The sequence below is a fragment of the Macrobrachium nipponense genome, chromosome 25 (genome assembly GCF_015104395.2).
Source record: "Macrobrachium nipponense isolate FS-2020 chromosome 25, ASM1510439v2, whole genome shotgun sequence".
NCBI classification, from domain to species: domain Eukaryota; kingdom Metazoa; phylum Arthropoda; class Malacostraca; order Decapoda; family Palaemonidae; genus Macrobrachium; species Macrobrachium nipponense.
In genome coordinates this window covers 77,078,869-77,103,868 of record NC_087214.1, presented here as the reverse complement: position 1 = coordinate 77,103,868, position 25,000 = coordinate 77,078,869, and the positions used below count along the sequence as shown (strand labels likewise).

The 25,000-nt window shown below is 38.0% G+C and overlaps 1 protein-coding gene across 4 annotated transcripts in view; it reads right to left on the bottom strand.

Moving 5' to 3' along the window:
* LOC135199557 (uncharacterized) overlaps positions 1-25,000 on the bottom strand; it is a 389,950-nt gene that overhangs the window by 165,729 nt on the left and 199,221 nt on the right. For all 4 annotated transcript variants that reach the window (XM_064227718.1, XM_064227717.1, XM_064227716.1 and 1 more), the window contains exons 6-8: positions 22,899-23,054; positions 20,909-21,064; positions 5,676-5,849 (exon numbers count right to left, since the gene is read on the bottom strand). In XM_064227718.1, the coding sequence (XP_064083788.1) occupies positions 5,676-5,849; positions 20,909-21,064; positions 22,899-23,054 (486 nt within the window). The remainder of the gene's footprint in view (positions 1-5,675; positions 5,850-20,908; positions 21,065-22,898; positions 23,055-25,000) is intronic.

Here is a 25,000-nt window from a genome sequence, read left to right as displayed (position 1 = left end):
TTCCTGTATGCATATTGACTATTGGGTAAATCCTTTTTATTCCACATACTTACATAGTGGCCTAAAAATAGTAAGTTTTTCTGTAACTTTGGAGAAGATGGCGTGTAATTATTGTATACAGTCTGCAGATACGCCATGCTTTGGAACAGTCCCTCTATTATTAAGCTCTATGTCTAGAATATTTCGTCGACTAAATATCAATAGAATCTACTAATGTTGGGATACAACACACTTGGAACCCTCTTAAAAACAAAGAGAAGACCAGCTATTAAGATTCTCAAGAGTTTTTTAACATCCCTGGAGCAAAATGCAAATTTTGTAAGAATAGGTTTAGGATGACAAGTATCAGGGAGAGTGATATCCTTAGCTGATTGCTTAGTTTCAAAAGCTCAATGAAACAATTCAGTTTCTTCCTTAGGGTCAGTAACCTATTTATTGGTGGAATGGAAGACAATCCTGACCCAAAGATGGATTATATTTATATACTATGCAGATATTGTTGTGCTAAACTAAATCAGTAAAGGACGACGTATCAGTGTTGTCTGACGTTTTTAAAACTCCTTGGAAATCATCATATGCCTGCAAATGATCAGTCTTGATAAACAAATGACTATCAAGTGGAAAAATGATTGCAGGTTAGTGAGAAAAATAAACTCTTGTGAAGCCTTGCTAACTATTGTCCACTTTGTTGAGGGAATGGTAGTAGTATTCTTCTCCATTGCTAAATAAGGGACAGTAATTGTCGGCTGTTGAAGGAGTGTCAGTAGTTGCCTTCATTGATGAATGAGAGGCAGTAATTGGTCTTTCGTGTTGAAGGATTGTTAGTAGTTACCATCATTGCTGACTGAGAGAGTGGTAACAGTCGTCTTCATTACTGAATGAAGCAAAGTAACTGTCTGCATTGTTGAAGAAGTAGTAGTAATTGTCTCTTTTGTTGAAGGAAGAAGTGTCGATAGTTGTCTCTGATGACAAGGAGTGGTAGTCACTGTCTCCAGTATTCAAAGAATGGCAGGTTTCTTCGTTGTTTGCGGAGTCAAGACCACTGAGCTAATCAACAGCTCTCCTAGGCCTAGCCCGAAGGATTAGTTTTTTATTTACGTGGCTGGGAACCAATTGGTTACTTAGCAATGAGACCTACAGCTTATTGTGGGATCCAAACCACATTATATCGAGGAATGACTTTCTAATCACCAGAAACAAATTCTTTTGGTTCCACATTAGCGGCAGCAGGGAGCTAACTTGGTCTACCAGATTGATAGGTGAGTATGCAACCCACTAGCCCAATGAGGAACTTGTTTGAGTAATAGTAGTTGTTTTTTCTGTTACAGGAGGAGTGTTAGTCACCCTCCAATGTTGCAGGGGTGGTATGATATATGTGGCTATATAATTTAGAGGATCAGAAAGGAATGGAAGCATACTGATTTCTATCAATCACCAACCAAACGAAATTAACTGGTAAATACTTAGATGAAAACATCTTTCTAATTGTCTTCAGTAGCGATTCAGTTAGTCTTCAAAAAGATTAACAAGTTTGTCTTCTTTACGTGCGAACAGTCGTTGGTTTTTATTGTAGGTTATTTGTTTGTGTAGTGAAAAGAAAAATTGACCAAGATGGGTGATTTGCCCACATAATACCCCAAGATATTATGTGGGTCTTATATCTTCCTAAATTATCCTTTATGAACTGTTAAAAAAATTGTACCTATTGATAATATGGAGGAGTTAGATGGTAGTTTAAATTTGACAACGTCTCCGAGGGTTGCGTGAAAGAGAGAGAGAGAGAGAGAGAGAGAGAGAGAGAGAGAGAGCGAAATTGGTGGAGGGATAAATGGGAATGATATGATGATTGACGGGCGTAATGCTAAGGTCACACATTCAAGTATCAACGCACGCACGCCCACGCATGAGCGGAAACTGGTAAATGTAACGTAAAACATACGTAAATTCGTAGACGTACGGTGACAGGTCGTCCGGGCTCTAAGCTCCCTAGGTCGCCGTAGCCCGCCCCAGTTTTGAAATGTTCAAAACAAGTCGTGGGTGGTCACGCCAAATGTCACTTGACGTAGCTCCAGGCATTGCATGTGGGACCCACGGTGACTACTGCAGGGTAGGCGCTAGGGTCCCCTGCATAGTTTGCCGTCGTTGTTTTCTACCCACTGCGAAGTACGTGGGCCTCCTAATTGCGCTGTAGCCTACGGGGAAACCGATTCGCACATTTACACCCTGTACAACATGGCAACGCTGTAGTGTGTTATAAAAGGTCAGGTCGGCGCCCTCCCGAACAAGGGAAAGGCCCGTGCCAACAAGAAGTGTTGGCTCAATACAACAACAACAACAACAACAAGTCCTCAGGTCAGCTGTTGTTTCCGTCTCCTGAGACCAGCAGTTTCCTCCAAGTACTCTCCACAACGCCCTTCAAGTTGCCGAACCTCCTAAAACAACCAAGGAAGGGACCATCAATGTCACATCTTCTTGCAGGACCTTCTTTCGACCTGGAGAAGACTTCTACAGCCACTCCTGCAGACACTCAGGTCGAGGAAATATCATCTTCCACCTACAGGAGTCGAAGTTGGATGAGATACTGAGTGATGACAGCGACACGGAAGACGACTGACGGACAGGGAGAAGTGGATATTGAACATATTCCACTTCCTCAAGCCCCACATTATCCGTCAGAAGTCCAAGTTGTTGGGACTGCCAATGGTATGTATATTATAATGTCTGACTTAATTTTTTTATTTGTTGAAAATATACAATATTCTACAGTATATGCAGAATTCTACCAAAGTGAATTTACAACCTGGATTTACAGAATGCAATATTTTCACATTCCCTCATACATGTTCCATCACTTTACAGTCTGCTCTGGTTACAGGCCGGCCATTTTGTACCCTACAGCCCCACAACGGTGGGCATGGTAACGACGTGAAGTTGACGTACATAGAACATTATACTATCGGTGTAAGTTCCAGGTAATCGTCCGACCTTGCTTTCTTTGAGCGTACCATTGCGGCGCAATTTACGATGCTGGCTTTACGTCCATTAGCCCGTGTCCTGTTTACCAGCTGTTCAAGGTCATTTCACCGTGATGATGCCCACGATCCACATACGTGGGCATACGCCGTCGTGATACGTGAATGTGTAACCCCAGCATAAGTGTGTGGGTATTGTCTGTTGTGGCGATCGCCAAAGAAGCCAGTGGTGAGAGTCTGTTACGGAGAGTCATGATAGTCATAGAGTTGGTTTGGCAGTTCTTATCCATTGATGGTCAGTTGATATTGTGTGATTTGATTGATTTTGATATCGCCAAGTTGTTGTCCGTGTGTCTGTCTGGTTGTGGTGAAGTTGAAGAGGTTGGTTGTGCATTTTGGTGTCTGTGAGTTGGCGGATGGGAACAGTGTTTGTGGTTTGTTCTGCTAGGTTGAGTTGTGTATGGTTGTCATGTTGTTTCGAGCTGTTGGTGTTCGTCTGTGCAGTGATTTGTTGTGTTGTTAAGTTGTTGTATGGTTGTAGTTCTCCATTGGTTGTTTTGTGTTGTGATTCTCGGAGGTGGTTGTGTCTCAACTAACCTAGCCTATATCCAGCAGAGAGCACAGCGCCTAGCCCTGAGGTCAGCCATTGATGGTGAGTACATGAATGGGAGAGTATTGTTTGTTTTCCTTACTGAACCAACTGTCCTGCACTTAAAGTAACATACAGGGGAAAGTGTGGCTGTGGGAAAATTTGTCAACCGGTACAATTAAAGTAACTGTGGGGAGCTTGCTTGCTTTGTTGCTTTGTGTGGGATCCCGCCACAATAATTAAGTCAGAGGATTGCCACAGTCAGATCTTAGAAATCTTGTGTTTGGGGGAATTATTGCAGGTATTGAGCCAACAAATAATCTGGTAAAATTCATGATAATCACATTGTATTTTTCACCTTATGCTCAAATGGTGTCTACCAAGTTGTGCAGTCTTAAGAAATTCATACCTAAAAATCAATTAAAAGATGATTAATGTGAAGGGGATTAAAATGACCAAAATTTAATGTTGCCTTCACCACCAAACTGATATTTTGCCAGTTCCTAATGTGTAACTTTTATCATTTATGATTTTTTTAACATTATGTAATACTCGACCGAAGAGTTACAGATTCCCATAAGGTTTCCTTATATAGAACATTAAACATCACTACCCTCCCCAGTTCCATTGGGCAAACAACCAGTGTATCATGCAGCTATTAATTCAGAACTTTTTGCTTAACAATGATCAGCAGTGACAATCTCAGAGGTAATGTCACTGTTATTGATATAATTTTCAGTGGGGTACTGATTGCCACTGAAGAGAAACTTTTGTGACTATTAGAATTTGCCTATCCAGAGCGGAAACATCATTGAGTCAAACTAAATTATCTATATCCCAGGGAATGAACAATAGATTTGACTTCATCAGTGTTTGATATTCAGCATAGTACCTAGTTCAGTTTCCTCTTGGGAGGAGGTCTTTGTATTTTGTGATGCATCTAGCATATCTGAAAATATATTTATAATGAATATTTTGTTACCTATTGTGGGGTGACATAAATAAAATGGTGTTGCCATTTGCATCTTCTAAAACAAACACTAGCTAGCTACCTAAAGTTTTAATTCCAGATCTAAAAGGTATACTGCCTGGCATTTTCAAGGAAACGATTCCTGTGGCAAGATTACAAAGGAAAACTCTATATAGGTACAAAACTCACAAAAATCCTTAATGTTTGATCAGTTACCTAGATATGTTTTTCTCCACCAGTTAGTTAACCACATGACCCCAGTAGTACCACTCTTCCTATGTTACATGTACTACAGTTTATTGAAAGTTTATTCAAGGTCAGTGAGTAACAGAGGCAAAGCATCACAGAAATGTCCAGCGCTCAACTCTGCCTCTCCAGCCACGTCAAGCTTGGGCAAGTAAGACATAGTGACTGGTGGCTTAGTAGATAGACCTATGCACTCCCATAAAACCCCCTGACTCACAGCGACCACATGATGGTGTGCTCGTGAAAATACTATATTTGATCTTAGGTATCAATCTTCGGTTTACTGATGCTTTCCATTATCAATAAACTAGTTTCTGAGCCAGACATGGAGAGTTGCTTGTTCTGACTTTCACCAGTGCTGAAAGTGCAAACCATTTGTATGAATTTGGCCTGAAGAAAAGACCAATCATATAAAATAGGTAATATATTGAGGCTTCAAAATTGACAATCATGCCTCTTTTGCATACATAAAAATAAATTCCGATAACTTGCTCTATACTTTATCTAAGCATAAGTCCTCATTACTTCCTGTTACAAAGAATAATTTTGAGCTCCTAAACTAGATTTAATTGCTTAGAATTCTTGATTCAGTGTGGGCACCAATCAAAGCTTAGCTACCAAAGTAGATAATCTGTGTATGCATGAAAATTCCTATTTATCAAGAACACAATAGTGGTCATAAGAATCGTTAACATTCTTTCAGTTGATTTAAGTTACCTATGATTAAGACAATATCTAACTCAAGATTTAGCTCTAGAGCCAAAGAGAAGAAAGATCATATATCCTGTCAATCATTAAAGTATCTTAGATTCATCGGAAAGACATTTACCTGCAGCAGATGAGTGATGATATGCAAATGGTTGCCGAACTGACAAAAGAAACTCTTATCCAGACTCACCAGTTGCTGTGTTAGTTGTTGGAAGAGTTGGTGCTACAGAAATGGTTGTTGCCAAGCAGGTGCTGGCTGTAGTTGTCGCTGATGTTGTAGCTTTAGTGGTGGTTACTTCACTTGTAGTGGGACTAGTTATAGCTGTAGTGGTGGTTCCCTCACTTGTAGTGGAACTAGTTGTTTCTGTGTCATTGGTAACAGTAGCTATTTCAGTTTGAAGATAATGAAGGATTAATAACATTATCAAATTTATTTTGGAAAATAATCATACCAAGATGTATTGGAAGATTTGGACGAATTTTAAAATGTGAAGAACGACAAAAGGAAACCAATAGAAATTTGCCTATAAGGAAACATGTCACCTTTTTTTTTACGAGACTTTCATGAATAGCAAACTCACTCTCTTCGAAATTGGTCATGATCCGTTGCAAATCAGTTAGTTTTATGAACGATTGGACGCATTCTCCTAAATGTTATAAAGGGTGTTCATAAAGTCCCAGTACCATTCTGAGCAATAGATACTTGTAATGGTACTGGGACTTTATGGACACCCATGTAAGAGTGATTGGAATAAGATATCCTTTTTGATTACACAACTTTTATATCTTGAATAGAATAATGAGGTATAGTTAGTGAATATTCACCGAATAAAAAAAAAATAAAAGAATGATAAATGGTTGCAGAAAGAGGGACACTTGAATGATTAAAGTACAATGGAATATAAGAAGGATAATTTAGCAAAACAGGCACCAGTTTAGGGACAAGGTTCCTGGCACGTGCCCCGAACTGCTCTTTGGAAAGAAACTTAGAGAGAGAGAGAGAGAGAGAGAGAGAGAGAGAGAGAGAGAGAGAGAGAGAGAGAGAGAGATTTACTCATTACAGCCCAGAGGCAGGGAGCCTTAGAAGTCGAAGGGATGGAGACTGATGAAAATATGATGATTCCGAAGAGGAAGGTGACGACACTTGACGACGAATTCTCTTTCTCTTCTTCTTTACCTTCAGCTTTTCCCATTTCTATATGACTTAGGAAGCAGGGAGACAGTTGAGCAATTGGAGACTATCTATCATATATGTATATCATTTTATATGTTTAGAAACCCAGTTATAATTTTGTCAAATATATCTGGCGATGATAACTGTATTCTTAGGATAATGTATTATTAAAGCGTTAACATAAAATAAAAACAGCTTTTAAATCGGTAAAGGTTCTTTTTAAAAAGTTTAGTTTCATCCATTTTGTATCATCAGATAGTGGACAAGAATACCGGACTTTCTAACGAGGAAGAGTATCATTGGAACGTCATAATCCGTCACAGCATGGCGTGTGTTAGCTTCAAATCCGAAAAGTAAAGTCTGTCCACCTTCCCGGGATCAGAATAATGCAGAGAGAACATTTGTTCTAAACCTTTTTTCTGAATAAGGTAATTGATTCAAACCAAGAGTAATGTCTCTGATATTCATTCATCAAGAAATGTGAAATTTATTCTGAATGTCATCTGGACAATAATACATTGCTGCCTCCTGCATCAGGAATGCAAACAATCCTTGAAGAAAAGATTCTTAATATGGACTATCCTGAGGTTTCAAAACAAATTCTGGCCAATTTGTATACATGAGATTTAAGCTCATTTACTTGTTGTGCACATTGTCTAAGTGTAAGTTCGTACTACTTCGTTTCTAAGGAATTTATTTTGAGAATCGATTATCTGGCGTTAGTGCAACTGGCAGTGCAGGACACTGCCTTCATTTTTAATAATAATTGTTACACTCAAATCGATGGTATGGCTATGGGTTCTCCATTAGGGCCCATATTTGCTGGCATTTTTATGTGCTCCCTGGAGGAGCATTTTTTAGACATCTGTCCTTTGAGTTACCATCCGCTATTCTACAAAAGGTACGTTGACGATACCTTCGCGCTTTTTAAAGCCAAGTACGACGCTGAAAGGTTTCTTCATTTCATTAATAGGGCACACCCAAATATAAAATTTACTATGGAATGCGAAAGTGATAATAAACTACCATTCTTAGATGTTTTAGTCTTACGACAATATGATCATTATAATACTTCAGTTTACAGGAAGAGAACTTTTACAGGATTAGGTTCAAATTTTTATAGTCACTGTTTTTATGGTTTTGAATTAAATTCTTTATCCACGTTACTTCATCGTGCCTTCTCATTGACATCTAGTTGGGAATTTTTTCACAAAGAAATCAACTTTTTACGTCAATATTTTACCAACAATTATTTTCCCACATCACTTTTTCACAGGTATGTTTGTAAACTTCTTAATAACGTTTTTATGCCAAAAGTCTCCTTACCTACTGTGCCTAAGCTTCCATTTTATGCAAATGTACCTTTAATACATGACAAAAATTTCTACGATGCACTAAGAAAACTCATATTTGTTTATATACCAGCTATTAGATTTAATATCATCCCAACAAACCCACTCAGTTTAGGTAGTTTGTTTAAATTCAAGGATAAACTTGACCCTTTGATGACCTCATGTGTTGTGTACAAGTTTAATTGCCCTAGATGTAATCTGGGGACCTACGTGGGATCCACACAGAGGTTACTGAGGGCCAGAATTGACTGCCATAAGGGCGTTAGCTATAGAACTGGTAACAAACTTGCTAATCCCGTATTTTCTAATATCAGACAACACGCAATAAATGCAAGCTGAATATACAATACAAAGATTTTGAAATATTGGGATGGGCACCGAATGGCAAACTACTGACAATTCTGGAGTCCTTGTTTATTAAACAGCTTGTTCCTCAATTGAACACGCAGTCTTCCTCGACAACTCTTTACCTAACGTGAGCTGTTGCCGGTCATTTCTGGTTTGTTCCTTCTGACTTCTGTCCTTCCTTTCTCTCTTGATGGTTGGTTCTGCTAACTAGTTTTTATTTTTTTTATCTTGTCTTTTATAATGTATTATGTCTTTTATTTGTAATTTAGCGCTTTTAATGTTAATTTTATTGTTTTATGTCTTTACAGCTTAAAAATGAAACCTTTGTGTTTTGGAACGTTGCAATAAATGTATTTTAAGGACCACCTGAGATGAACTTCCTCCTACAAGTCTTCTATTTTTCTAGTTACTAGTAACCGCCATAACTTAGAACGCTATATATATGTGTATATATATATATATATATATATATATATATATATATATATATATATGCTTAAAAATCACAGTAGAGGCACGTGACTTCATTAAATAAGAGGATATCACAGGAAAATGATAGGCAGAAATTAAAGCGCTTTCGTCTTAACTTAGACATTGTCAAGGAACGAATGAAATACAATTGGAAAGAAAGTTATCAGGTAAAAAACAAGATCAAGAATACCAGATGGTTAATTGTCAAAAGGGTAAAAATTAAAGAGATAATCCAGGATTATCGGATATCACACGGTCACAAACTTAGACATAGATTTAACCGTAACAAAAACATGTAAAAACTGAATTTATTAATTTTGTTGCTTATATTTCTCTACAACTTTTTTCATTATGAAGGCATCAAGTTTAAATAAACCAAGACTTATATTTAGAACATTTCCATTATTTGACTTGATGAAACAAGATTCAATTATATTCCTTTTAACTGTGTCATTACATGGGATTAAGGCTCTTGCTTGACTCCAGTTAATAGGATGATCTAAATCTCTCATATGTACGAATAATGTATTCTATATTTGCCCAGTTCTCACAGAATATTGGTGCTGTTTGAGATGTTGTGAAAGAGATTTACCGGTTTGGCCGTAATAGACTTTATCACACTTTTTGCAAGGAATTTCATATATGCAGCCTGGAAAATCTTTAGGAGAATTTTTTATTACTAAACTCTTGACATTAATATTACTGAAAACAACATTCATGTTAAAAAGCTTTAAAATTCTAGGAATTCCTAAAAACCTTTCATCATAAGGTAATTATAGAATGCTATGCTTACTAAATTCAAGTTTGTCATTAGTTAAATAAAATGTTTTTCTAGCTCTTTTCCGTGCTCTTTTCCGTGCCACATCTACAAAAGTCCTTGGGTATTTAAGTTTCAAGGCAATATCATAAGTAGTTTTAATCTCGTAGTTTTGCAAGTCAAACTCCTAAGATGAGAGTCACTTCGCACTCAGGGGGCCTGAGTGGAGAGCGACCCCGTCTACAGCAACAACCACAGAAGACGGACCACTTTCCTTTGTACATGGCTGTAGGGAAGCAGTTGAAGTAACCTGCCATCTCTGTTGCTACTCGGCAAAGGAAACCCCCTCACTAGCGAGAGATGGACGACAACCACCAGCTGTGAAGACACTGGAAAAGTACTGCTGAGTGGTACCATCTACATGCGGTTGAACCCGAAGGTTGTGCCATGGAGGAAAAAACTCCTGCGGTGCTCCAAAGAGAAGAGCCCTCAGATTGGAATACCAAAGGGCATGAGGCCATTTGGTGGCTGCTAGGATCATCTGAATTTGCTAGTGACTAGAACTGTGCTGATCCCCTTGCAAATCAGACAGAACGGGGAAAGAGGTAGACTTCAAGGTCGTCCCACAGGTGTTGGGATGCTCCCTCTACAGCTGCCTATGGGTTCGGCAAAACATAGGAGAATCCTGGGAGTTTTCTGTTGTGCCGGATGGCAAACAGATCCCCTCCTGGATACACCATAAGTCAGGCAATCTTTCTGCCCCATCTGGGTGAAAGAACGTTTGTCCCATTCTCCTGATTCTGGCAGCTGAGCTTGTCTGCCATTCCATCCTCGTGTCAGGGACGTACCTGGCTGACAGCTCTATCCAGTGAACCATAGTCCACTCGTGCACCTGTACTGTCAACCAAAGCAACGGGAGGGTATGATAGCTCCCCCCCCCCCCCCCCCCCACCCCCCCCCCCCCCCCCCCCCCCCCACACTCATGTTGACATATGCCAGCACTGTGGTGCTATCGCCCATCAACAACCCCTCCGTCTCTATGCAGAAACCAAAGGCAAAGAACTCCTGTAAGGGACTACTTCTCAGGGACGACAGGAGATCATTCACGACCTGCCCAAGCCAAGCTGGTTGTTCCTGTTGAGACAGAAAACAGATGATCTTCCCTCCCAAACTTGCTGATCCATTGATCAGCCCATCCGTATACTTTATCCTCTGCTTGGGGAAGAGATCTGTCCTCTTGACTTTACCACGATCCTCAGACTCAAGGGAGAGAGATACCACTGGTCTTCAGCCCCTCGTAGCCTTTTCCCCCTGGCAAAGACAGCTGTAAAAACTTGATGAAGGCTCTTGAACAATTATCACAGCCTTCTTGCTCAGCATGGTTGGCGTTCTGCGTTCCCCTCCCAGAGCGAGAGAAGAATGTTCGGTCCCTCCTCGTGTCCCCTTCGACAAAAAGCGGTCTTCAAGGCCGGAGGACTAGCTAGCCTGGCTTCGAGGCATAACCGCAGTTGAGCAAGATGGTTTGTATGTTTTGGCAACTGCCTGGAAGACAAGACGGTTGTTTCTTTATTCCTCCACTTGTCCACCATGTCGCTGAGAAGAGAGAGGAGGCACCCAGTTACAGTCCGTCTTTAGACCCAGTGCCGACTATACCAGACACCCTGGCTATAAAAGTCCAGACAGCATCCTGCCTTTAAAGAACCAGGTTGTCATTGGTTGGTAGTCCGGTGGGTCGGGTAGGAAACAACCCCACCACCAGACCGACCGAGCCTCCTGAAGGCCAACCTTCCTAGTGAACTATCGGTTCCGAAGAAGCTGCAGTCTTGGGTACTGTGCTGGACCCCAGGTCCAGCCAGGAGACCCCTGTTAGTCTGCAGAGGATTCTCCGAGGACATAAGAAGTGCCACTGATGAGGCAGGGGAGGGGGAAGCAAACTTGTCTGATTTACAGACCTGCACAAATTCTCCTGTCCTGCAACAAGATTGTTGGCTGGATAATGAGCGAACTCAGCGTCACTGACTCTAGCTGCACGCTCACCTGCAGGCAAGCGTAAACTTGGAGAACTCGCGAATGACCACCTGAGATGGACCTCTAGAACTAGGAGCAGAAGAACCAGCGATAGCTAGTAACTCTGAGGTCCCTGCCCAGCATGCCCCTGGGGGCGACGAGGCGGTTCCCATTCTCAAGGCAACAGGAGGACCAGCAGAAGACCCACCTGTCTCACCCAGGGCGTCTTCAGGTGGAGGGCATTACCTTAGGGTATTCATCACCACCTGGGGGAGCGAGGACGACATAGCCTGGAGGAGGGGGTGGAAATTTCCACCACCAAAGTATGTATCACTGATAACACCATAACAGAGGGAGTCATAGACATCACATGCTGGGTGTACACAGGCTTCGGCATGGTCATTGTCATCATCCTCTTTCCCATGAGTCACAGGAGCTGCCGAAACTGTGAGGTCGGACACACCTGAGGGGGCAAAAGACGTATTAGTAAGGAAAAAACACAATTCTCAAAAAGGAAATTGTAGTCTCCCTAACTCCTTACACCTGAGTTCTTCTACCTATTGAATTATTACCCAAATTACAGGATAGAGGGTTTACATAACTTGTTGGAACAACTCTTTGTTTTCACATAAATATTGGGTAATTACATCTTCTCCCTCCTCTCTATGTGATGAATCAAGCGAAGAAGCAGGAGGAGGCAATTACCCAGAAAGAAAGTATTACCTTATTGCACTCACACTTTCGGTACTTAGCACATAAGAAGTGAGGCTTTAAATTCACTTTCGAGTGGAAATTCTGCAATTCCCACCTCCCATTTCATATGCAAATGGAGGGCGAAAGGCACATATAAATTGTGGGTTTGTAACATAATAAAGCAAACACAAATTTCATAAACCAGACAAACAAAACAAAAAAGAAACATCTCACATTTTCTCACGACAGAGGTGGGCAGAGAGAGAACGTCTGCACACGATGGCAGTTGAGAACAAAGTGGAATGTTTATGTCCAGACTGGTGGGACTCCTGACTATCGGACAACCAGTTACTGCCTAACTACCTTGTTATTAGAATCTTACAACCGAGTTCCAGCTGGCACTGAAAGTAATTCCTTGTGTAAAGGACCGATGGTTTGTATAATGTGTAGGAACAAACAGAGTTGTTATAGAAGAGGGTACTTGAGGAAACAGATATCATTTCACATAAGATTGATCTACTGCCCAAACCAGAACCATTTATATTCCTGCTTATAATGTGTTTCACTCGCAAAAGACTATTGAAAGGGATGTCCAGAAAAAAAAATTAAGGTATAATTGAACCTTCTAAATCATCTTGGTCTTTCCCTTTTTTTGTTAGTGCTTGTGAAGGATATGTCTTACAGAGTTATGGTCGACAGAAAATTAATAAGATCTCAGTAACAGATCCTTATCTAAAGTCTTCTGTGAGAGATTTCATCACGTCCTTAGGATCCAAATGATACTTGAACGCAATAGATCTATTCTAGGAAATCGTACAAACTCCCACTAGTGAAGTAAAGAATTAATTGACTTTTCCACTAGAAATGGTAGATATCAATACATAAGAATGCCCTTAGGTCTTGAGTATAGCCCAGCAACTTTTGTCCAATTAATGGATATCATGTTGGATTGGTTAGTGGCAAAAGGAGTTCACTGTTATATTAATGATTTGATAACAGCCACCATGAAAGATGAAAGACTTATCAGAGAAGTCTTGAAGAGACAGGAAAGCAGATTTAAAGTTAGAATTAAAGAACTGTTCTTTCCTAAGGAAAAGAATTGAATATTTAATATACACAAACTAAGTGAACATTTGAAAGGTGAAAGCTATTAAGGAATATCACAGGCTCAGCGTACGAAGGGAGTAAAATTATATCTAGGACAAGATGAAGATTTGAAAGAATGAATGAAATATTTGGGAAATGAGAATACCAATAATAAATCAGCTAGAAGTACTATTAAGAAAGAAGATTGGATGCCAGCTGGATGAATTAAGAATTGGAGTATTATGTTGGCTAACTGTTGATCATTTGAATTCAAATTTTCGCAAAATAGTAGCTAAGAAGATTGTTGTTGAACTCATCCATCATAACCAGGTAAAAGCTCACCCAGGCTGAGATGAACCAGTTAAATAGTTACACAACTGAAAGACCTTTTCTCTGGAAAGGTCTCAACAAGGATGTTACAAGGGAAGAGCAGATGTCGTAAAAGAAGTCCAACTTAAGCACTATGTCACAGGTTCTTGCCAGGCAAGCATCAAGTGCCCAACATATCATTGAATTTTACAAGACTTCCTGACCCGACCCATCAGCACCTGTCTGGGAAAAACCTCAGGTATGTAGAACTTAGGTTCTGACTTCTTCCAAGAATTTTGCATCCAAATTTCTATAACACCAACGTGTTTCAATTACACACACACACAGACACACACACACGCAGACACACACACACACACACACACACACACACACACATATATATATATATATATTATATATATATATATATATATATATATATATATATATATATATATATATATATATATATATATATATATATATATATATATATATATATATATATATAATATATATATATATATTATATATATATATATAATATATATATATATATATATATACTATCTATATATATATATTATATATATATATAATAATATATATATAATATATATAGATAATATATATATATATATATATATATATATATATATATATATATATATATGTGTGTGTACCACAAGAGTCCACGTGCTTGAGAATATCATAAAATCACACCTAAAAAGGAGAGTGAAAACCGGGACTTGGTACAACTACGTACTAGTTCCAAGTCCCAGTTTTCACTCGCCTTGTTACGTGGATATTATGACATATATGTGTATAATATATAGAAACATATATATATATATATATCTATATATATATATTTTTTTTTATATATATAATATATATATATATTATATATATAATATATATATATATGATTGTTATAATCACACACACACACCTGACCGGTTTCGACTTTATTTCCAAGCCTGTCTCTTATTTTTCACCGGTGGAGATTCCTTGGAAAGAAATTTACCTACAGCAGATCAGTGATGATAAGCAAATGGTTGCTGAACTGACAAAACAAACTTATCAAGACTCGCCAGTTGCTGTGCTAGTTGTTAGAGGAGTGGGTGTTATAGAAATGGTCGTTGCCAAACAGGTAGTTGCAGCTGATGATTTAGCTCAGGGTTCCCAAATCAGGGGTCGGAATGCACATTATGTGCGGTCGTAAACAGGTCATAGGAATGGGTGTTCAAACCATCCAAGCAGTGGGTGCAAGTTATCATGTTAAATTCAATGTATTATGTAGTAACAGGTACTAGTACTCTCATTGAGAAAAAATAAATCAAATGATAAATAATAATTGTTCTAAATCATGTGTATAAAGTTAACAAAGAGGCATTCAGCTCTAAGAATTCGATCCTTGCAGGTTCTTGCATGATTTGGAACCACTTATGTTTGTGAGGCAGCATTCTCATCAATGATGCTGATTAAAAATGACCATCTTAGCCGTATGACAAACATCAACTTTGACAATTGTATGATACATTGCCTAACAACATAACCCCCAGATACAGAAGATTGATCAAATAGTGACCAGTCCTATATGTAGGGTAATCATGATATCAGACACCCAGGAGGTACAGTATATATTATACATACACTTGGGGTCGCACTGAATAGTTGGAGGAGCTGAATGGGGGTCGTGATAAGAGAAGCTTGGGAACCCCTGATGTAGCTTTATGGTTGTTTCCTCCCTTGTAATGAAACTACTCGTCTCTTGTTTTATTGGTAACAAGCTTGATGGAGCCTGCCACTGCTCGGTATGTCTCCCCTACCCCCCGACCCCCTACCTGTCCCGTTTATAATTTTGTATGTTAAAGCAGCCAATTATATTTTTGTAAAAAACTGTCAGGTTATGAGTACTGTTTCCTTTGGATAATGTGCCATTAAATCATTCAATATAAGATAAAAGTGCCTTTTACTTTATAAAATACATTTAAAAGTGGTATTGTTACAGCCACTTTGTATCATGATACAGAAAAAGAATGCCAGCTTTTAAAACGATGGGGTGTTCCTGGTTGGACGAATGGGTTACGCTCTCGCCTACCTATTCGGCAGTCCGAAGTTTGCTTCCAGCTCTGGCAACGTGGAATCATAGGAATTTATTTCTAGTGATAAGAAATTCATTTCTCGTTATAATTTGGTTCGGATCCCGCAATAAGCTGCAGGTCCCGTTGCTGGGTAATCAATTGTTTCTTATCCAAGTAAAAAATATCTAATCCTTAGGGCCAGCCCTAGGAGAGCTGTTGATCGGCACAGTGGTCTGGTTAAACTAAGATATATTTACTAAACTTAAAACGATGAGGAACATTGCTGGAGCGTCGTAATCAGTTATTTCCTGGTGTGTATATCGGCTTGAAATCCCCAAAAAGGGCCAATATAACTTCACGGGCTTAGATTAATACAAGAAAATTTTCTTGGAACCCTATTTCTTAAAAAAGTAACTGATTTTGAAAAGCATAATGACTGCTCTGTGTATTGAAGATTTCATGAAGGTTTCTGGTGAGTAACAGAAGCAAAGGATGCATCATCAGATTTGTGCTTAATGCCCTAGAGACTGAAAACGAACCATAGATATACCCAGTTCCCATGTCCTCTCTACAGCCACGTGAGTCTTGGGCTTGGAAGGTTGATCAAGCCAGTAGACCCTTGCACCTCTCCTTATTCCACAGGGACCACAAAATGATGCATCAGTGAAAATCTATGAGATGTGAGGATTTAATCCCCAGTTCTTCTAAACTTACATGGTAATAAACATATTGCTGATTTTGGTTTTTATATTGACAGTAGTATCTTGCTGCTTCCAGCATTGGAAGTCAAACAATCCTTTCATTTGCCCCTGGAGAAAAGACCCGTAATATGGACTATCCTGAGGTTTCAAGGTAGACATTCATGCTTATATTTTAGAGCAGAAATTTCAGACCATTCACTCGTGCACATAAGGTGTAAAGCGCACGTTTCTTCATTTTACATGAATTTTTTTTTGAGAACAGATTACCTAGATTTAGTGCAAGAATAATTACCATAGCAAATAAGTTGTGTATGAAAATGCAGATTTGATTTTATATTTAAAAAAAAAACAGTTTTTGATGAAGCTCTGAAGACAAAGAGTAAGAGAGAAAAATTAATTTTCCCTCCTGTTACTGAATGTTAAGATTCATTAAATAGAAATTATTATTCATCTGAAGCAGGTCAGTGTTGATTAGCAAATGGTTATCCAAATGACAAAGTAGACTTATCAAAACTCACCAGTTGTTGTGTTAGTTAGTGAAGGAGTGGTTGCATTTGTTTTTGTGGTCGATACAGGAGTGGTCGTTTCCAGAGAGGTACTGGTGGTAGAAGCCTTTGATGGTGTAGCTAAAGTGGTTGTTTCCTCTTTTGCAGTGGAACTATTTGTCTCTGTATCGGTAGTAAGTGTGGCTGTTTCAGAGAATGTTATCAATTTTTGTTTTTAATGAAATAATAATTTTGAGACTAATTGGAAATACTGGAGGGATTAGAGAAAATATGAAGATGCATCGGATGTCTGAAAATTGGATTTGCGGATGTGGATGTCAGTCTTTTAAATTTGCTGATGCGGATATTGATGACCATACCCGCGTGGATGAAGATGCAGATGTGGATACCTTGCAAATCTGAATAATTTAGATAAATTTTGATTGTTAAAAACGATTTTAAGCCACATAATTCAATATTATGTGTTACCATATATTTGATGTACGTATTGAAAGTAGAACTTAAGTGATACTCATGTATGTGTGTGTGTATACTTTTATATGAACGTTCAAACAGTAACAGCGATACACGAACGTTTTAGTAGTTGTATTGGCACAAGGTTACTTCATACTCATTGCTAGATAAGGGTAACAAAGCTCAAAGCTGTTCTTCACATTAGAGAGAGAGAAAGATAGAGTTTCCTAAAAAATGCAATACTGTGCCTTTATGATTACAACTGCGGTAGACAACATGAAATTACTAAAACAAATATGCTATAACAGAGCTACTTATAAAGTATAAACTGTATGAAATGTGCAATTGTGTATCGTGTATTCTGTATAATAAAACGAAAAAGCCAGATTTAGCAAAAAAAAAAAAAAAAAAAAAATCTACTGTTAGCTACAATATACGAGTATGAATTATTGAATACTGAGCTGGAGTTGATATCCTCATAACCGCATTCTTAAACTGCGGATGCAGATGCGGATGTGGATGCAGATGTTGCTTGCAATGCTTATGTGTATGCGGATGTTAAGAAATTGTCAATGCAGATGCAGTTTTGAAAAAAATGTGGATAATCCACGGAAGCGGATGTGGATATCCAATACATCTCTGTCATGGTCTAATACTGTTCAAATAACAGAGAAAATTCAATTAATACCTAGAAATCTCTCCTCCTTCAATACCTTGTTTCGAGGTCTCGGCAAAAACTATCTGTTTATAAAAGCCTGTATTATTTGGCTCATAAAGATACTATACAGAGCATTTGAACATAGCATATGAATATTGGACATGATTCCTCTCAATTAGCAGTGTGAAAGATAAAAAGCGTGTCCTAAATCTTACATAATCTACATTGAAAATGTTGAGAATATAAATTTGTTTTTTAATCAAGCGTCTTGAAAGATTCAACCATAAGTGAGTTTAAGAAGGATAAGTAAGCAAAACAGCTCTTATGGAAAAACGTAGTACGTCTCTTCAGTAGGAACTTCGAGATTTTCCAATCAAGGCCCAGACTTAGGACAGAAGGGACACATTTAAGTGATCATCTCCATTCGCATGTGTTCATAGTTTTGTATGTTTAGGAAGCCAACTATGTCTTTGCAAAATATGTCGGGTTGTGATAACTGCTATCTCAGGATAATCTGCTCTTAAAGCCTTTATTATCACAAGAACTATGAAAGAGTTTTAAAAATGTATTGTTACAAACATTTTGTAATATCAGTTAGAAGAGAAGAAAACCACCTTTTAAAACGATGGCGGATATCATGAGTGACTTAGTCATTGCATGGTATGTAAGTCAGGTTGAAGTAACAAAAGTACAGTCATTATACCTTCGTAGGCTTAGTAATAATACAGAGAGAAAGTAGTGTCCAAGAAGTCTTTCTGAGTGAGGTAACCGATTCAGAGGAGTAATTCCTCGTAACTGTTATTCATAAAGAAATATCAAGTTTATTTTTATAAAAGATAATCAGTCTAAGACCTTTTAGAATATCTGGACGAATTAAAGGAAATTAAGATAATTGATGGAGTTATGCTTATCAGGCCACAAAAGAAAACTTAGAAGAGCCTTCTTAAAAGGAAATATTCTTGTGTTAATTTTTCACAAAACTATTAACTACCTATCTCTCTTGTTTCTCTAACATTCTTCTCGAATTCAACTTACTTTCTGCAAGATCAAAAGTGTTAAATATAACATAATTTACATGAAAGTGACTAGAATAAGAATGTATTTAAAGCAATTGTCTTTCATATCTTGTGTTGCATAATGAGGTGTAGGTGGTGAATGTTCAGTGCATACAAGAAAGTGATAAGATCTGGAAGAAAGAGGCAACCTAAAAGATTTAAGTACAACTGAATTAAGAAGAAATAACATATAAAACATGAATCAGGAAGTTCCTGGAAAGAACTTTGAAAATAAAACTGATGTTATTTTCGTCAGTGATGATGCATGAAACCAATGGTTATAAACTTGTGCTAGGCTATCATGTTACTCAAGGATATGAGTGTATGATCACTGACTTTGATTTTGTTGATCTTAACCGTTTTATTTCTTGTCGTCTTGGAGGATACATGTGGTTTAAAAAAATGCGTCCACAAACACGAATATAATGGCTGGCATCTTCAAGAAAATACTACCTGTTATTCTGAGAGGCGAATGTTTTGATTAGCTTATTAAACCTGTATTAAGTCACTGTACTCCTGGAAGGATTTTAAATGCTTGCACACACACACAAACATTCACACACACACACACACACACGGTAACATAAGGCGAACAAGTTTTAAAAAGTTACTCTCCAAGCTATAGGAAAATGCAATACGAGCGCCAAGGAATAGTTTTACCGGAAAATTCACAAATGTTTTACTAATTCCCAGATGTCCACCTCGAACAAATCAGTCGAATATTGTCAACATAGTTGGGATAGTTTAGTACCCAAGTGGTACTTGGGCAACCTGGTAGCATTACTGCCTCAAAGCTATAAATAAGGGGACCCATTCATTGTTAATAGAGGCTTGTAATCCAATTACATGAACGATTGGACACAGCTGATATCAAGAAAAGGCCAACTGTACCATGCATCCCATCTAACATGCTTTCCTCTGTGTTGAAGGTTTAGTAAAGGCTACCAGTGATTAACTGAGACAAAGGATACTTCTTTGCACTTGTGCACAATGCCCTAGAGACTGAACATACACTGCAGATAAGCCTATGGCCAATTCCCTCTATCCAGTCACACGAGGCCTAGGCAAGTAAGGCAATGGCTACTGGTGACCCAGCAAGGATACTATTGCACTCATTCATACACCTGTTCTTGGTTCACAAGGACAAGATGGTCGATAGATGGAAATCTGTCAGATATGAGACTAAATCTTAAGTTGAATGAAGTTTTCCTATGCTAATAAACAAGTTACAAAGTCGAACAGGGGGAGTTGCTGGTTCTGATTTTCATGTGGACAATATCACATTGTTTCCTCTTGAACTGAATTACAAACAATCCTTGTATTTGACCCTGGAGGAAAGACCTTAGATTTGAATTATCCTGAGGTTTCAAAACAGAAATCTATCTTCTTTGTCTATGAAGATATTTGCTGTGTAGGTTGTCTAAAAGTACTTGCTCATTACTTCTGTTTTATATAAATTTATTTTGATTCCAGATACTTGGATTTAATTACCAAGAATAACTTGTGATCCATCATAGGCGCCAAGAGCAAATGCTGTCAATCGAAATAAATCGTGCATGTATTAAAGTGACCATTGATTTTATATTTCGAGAACACCATTATGGTTATTAGATTTTTAATATATTTTCCACTGATTTAGCTTACATGTGATCAAGGTAGTCTGTAGCTGTAGAAGAAAGGAGAAAAATAGTATGTTTCTAGTCAGTCAGAATTCAGTAGAAATAAATCATCATTTACCTGTGACAGATCATACTATGACTCACCAGTTGTTGAAGGAGCGGTTGTAGTAGTTTGTGTGGTTGTTACAAGGGCGGTCGTTTCCGTAGAGGTACTGATTGAAGTTGCTTCAGATGCAGCTGTAGTGGCTGTTGTCTCCCCAGGGCTGGAACTAGTGGTCTCTTTGTTGGTGGCAACTGTGGCTGTTGCATTTTGGAAAACATGAAAGAATGAGAATATGGTGGTTATTTTTACATGTCATCTCCTTCTCACCCCTTCTCACCCACCCCTCCTATTGGGCCTGAGCTTGGAATTGAGGGCCATTGGGAGTGTCACTATTCTTCTCGGTGACCTCAAAACCTATGGTTTAGACACTAATATCTGTCATTTTCCATTTTTTTCCTACATGTCACCCCTTCCCACCATGTCTCGCCCCCAATTCCTATCAGGGCTGAACATGGAATTAAAGGGCTTCAAGAGCATCACTATTCATTTCAGTGACCTTGGAAACTATTAATTAGAGGCTAATATCTGTCGTTTTCAGGTATTCTGACATGTCACCCCCTTCCCACCTCTTCTCAGCTGCCTTCCTATCGGGACTGAACTTGGACTTGAAGGGCATTGGGTGTGTCACTATTGTTCTCAGCAACGTCTAAAACTGTAGATTAGATGCTAATATTCATTGTTTTCAGTAATTTTTACATTTCACACCTTCCCACACACTTCTTTACCCAACGAATAAATAGTTCTTTGTTGGGCGAGTGGTTTCCATGCTCACCTATGGATTCGGTAATTCATAGTTCAATTCCCCACTCTGCCAACGTGGAAGAATTAGAAGTAAGTTATAATATTCCTTCAACTATGGCACATCTCGTTAGTCTTATGTGGTAATGTATCTAGGTTAGTAAATTTTGTTTTAATGGTGACATTTTTGTACGAAAGTTTGGCATGGCTATGGGTAACTCCTTATCTCTTGTCCTTAGCAATATGTACATGAAATTTTTTATACTAAACTATTACCAAAATTTTTGCCCCAAAAAGTTATATGGTTTAGGTATGTGGATGATATTTTCTGTATTTGGCTAGTTCACGAAAATCTCCAGGAATTTCTGATTAATCTCTATAATTTTGTCCCTTCTATAAAATTTACTGCATAGGAAGAAAGATATTGTAATTTGAACATTCTTGATGTAACACTCCATGGAAATGATAGAAATTACATCTTTTCAGTCTTTCGAAAATCAACTAACATTGCCCCTTTTGTTCATTATTATTGCAATCACCATGAAAATTTAAAATCTCTCTTTTTTTCTGGGATGTTCTTAAGGACTGTCTGTAGCCCACAGTTTATTGACGCTGAGATTAAAACTAATTATGATATTGCCTTGAAACTTGAGTACCCAAGGTCTTATGTAGATGTAGCATGGAAGTGTTAGAAAAATATTTTATTTAACTGATGACTAACTTGAAAATAGTAAGCATAGTATTCTCAAATTACTGTATGATGAAAGCTTTTTAGAAATTCCTAGAATTTTAATGCTTTTCAACATAAATGTTGTTTTTAGTAATACAATCCTTGTATTTGACCCTGGAGGAAAGACCTTGATTTGAATTATCCTGAGGTTTCAAAACAGAAATCTATGTCTTCTTTGTCTATGAATATATTTGCTGTGTAGGTTGTCTAAAAGTACTTGCTCATTACTTCTGTTTTATATAAATTTATTTTGATTCCAGATACTTGGATTTAATTACCAAGAATAACTTGTGATCCATCATAGGCGCCAAGAGCAAATGCTGTCAATCGAAATAAATCGTGCATGTATTAAAGTGACCATTGATTTTATATTTCGAGAACACCATTATGGTTATTAGATTTTTAATATATTTTCAACTGATTTAGCTTACATGTGATCAAGGTAGTATGTAGCTGTAGAGGAAAAGAGAAATATAGTATGTTTCTAGTCAGTCACAGAAATATCTTAAGATTCAGTAGAAATAAATCATCATTTACCTGTGACAGATCATACTATGACTCACCAGTTGTTGAAGGAGTGGTTGTAGTAGTTTGTGTGGTTGTTACAAGGGCGGTCGTTTCCGTAGAGGTACTGATTGAAGTTGCTTCAGATGCAGCTGTAGTGGCTGTTGTCTCCCCAGGGCTGGAACTAGCGGTCTCTTTGTTGGTGGCAACTGTGGCTGTTGCATTTTGGAAAACATGAAAAAATGAGAATATGGTGGTTATTTTTACATGTCATCTCCTTCTCACCCCTTCTCACCCACACCTCCTATCGGGCCTGAGCTTGGAATTGAGGGCCATTGGGAGTGTCACTGTTCATTTCAGCATCCTCAAAAACTGTGGATTAGAGACTTAATATTTGTTGCTTTCGGTTATTTTTACGTTACCCCTTCCCACCCCTGTCTCACTTCCTCTTCCTATTGGGAGTGTCACTATTCTTCTCGGTGACCTCAAAACCTATGGTTTAGACACTAATATCTGTCATTTTCCATTTTTTTTCCTACATGTCACCCCTTCCCACCATGTCTCGCCCCCAATTCCTATCAGGGCTGAACATGGAATTAAAGGGCTTCAAGAGCATCACTATTCATCTCAGTGACCTTGGAAACTATTAATTAGAGGCTAATATCTGTCGTTTTCAGGTATTCTGACATGTCACCCCCTTCCCACCTCTTCTCAGCTGCCTTCCTATCGGGACTGAACTTGGACTTGAAGGGCATTGGGTGTGTCACTATTGTTCTCAGCATCCTCTAAAACTGTAGATTAGATGCTAATATTCGTTGTTTTCGGTAATTTTTCATTTCACACCTTCCCACACACTTCTTTACCCAACCAATAAATAGTTCTTCGTTGAACAAGTGGTTTCCATGCTCGCCTACCGATTCGGTAGTTCATAGTTCAATTCCCCACCCTGCCAACGTGGAAGAATTAGAAGTAAGTTATGACATCATATTCCTTTAACTGCGGCACATCTCGTCAGTCTTATATGGTAATGTATCTAGGATAGTAAATTTTGTTTTAATGATGACATTTTTGTTCGAAAGTTTGGCATGGTTATGGGTAATCCCTTATCTCCTGTCCTCAGCAATATGTACATGAAATTTTTTATGCTAAACTATTTCCAAAATTTTTGCCCCAAAAAGTTATATGGTTTAGGTATGTGGATGATATTTTCTGTATTTGGCTAGTTCACGAAAATCTCCAGGAATTTCTGATTAATCTCAATAATTTTGTTCCTTCTATAAAATTTACTGCATAGGAAGGAAGATATTGTAATGTGAACGTTCTTGATGTTAACACTCCATGGAAATGATAGAAATTACATCTTTTCAGTCTTTCGAAAATCAACTAACATTGCCCCTTTTGTTATTATTATTGCAATCACCATGAAAATTTAAAATCTCTCTTTTTTTTCTGGGATGTTCTTAAGGACTCTGCTTGTCTGTAGCCCACAGTTTATTGACGCTGAGATTAAAACTATTTATGATATTGTCTTGAAACTTGAGTACCCAAGGTCTTATGTAGATGTAGCATGGAAGTGTTAGAAAAATATTTTATTTAACTGATGACTAACTTGAAAATAGTATGATGAAAGCTTTTTAGAAATTCCTAGAATTTTAAAGCTTTTCAAGATAAATGTTTTCAGTAATATTAATATTAAGAGTTCAATTATTAAAAATTCTCCTAAAGATGTTTCTTTACGGACAAACTGGAAAATTGCTTTCACAATGAGTCGAACAGCACTGATATTCAGTGAGAACTAGTGAAATATCCAATGCATTAATCATACATACGAGAGACTTAGATCATCAAGATGCTTGGATTTAATTACCAAGAATAACTTGTGATCCATCATAGGCGCCAAGGGCAAATGTTATCAAACGAAATAAATCATGCATGTATGTAAATGACCATTAATTTTATGTTTCATGAACACCATTATGGTTATTAGATTTTTTAATATATTTTCAGCCAATTTAGCTTACATGTGATCAAGGCAGTATGCAGCTGTGGATAAAAAGAGAAAAATTGTATTTTTCTTGTCAGTCACAGAAATGTCTTGATAAGCAAAGAAAACTCTTCCTCTGACTCACCAGTTGTTGAAGGAGCGGTTGTAGTTGTTTGT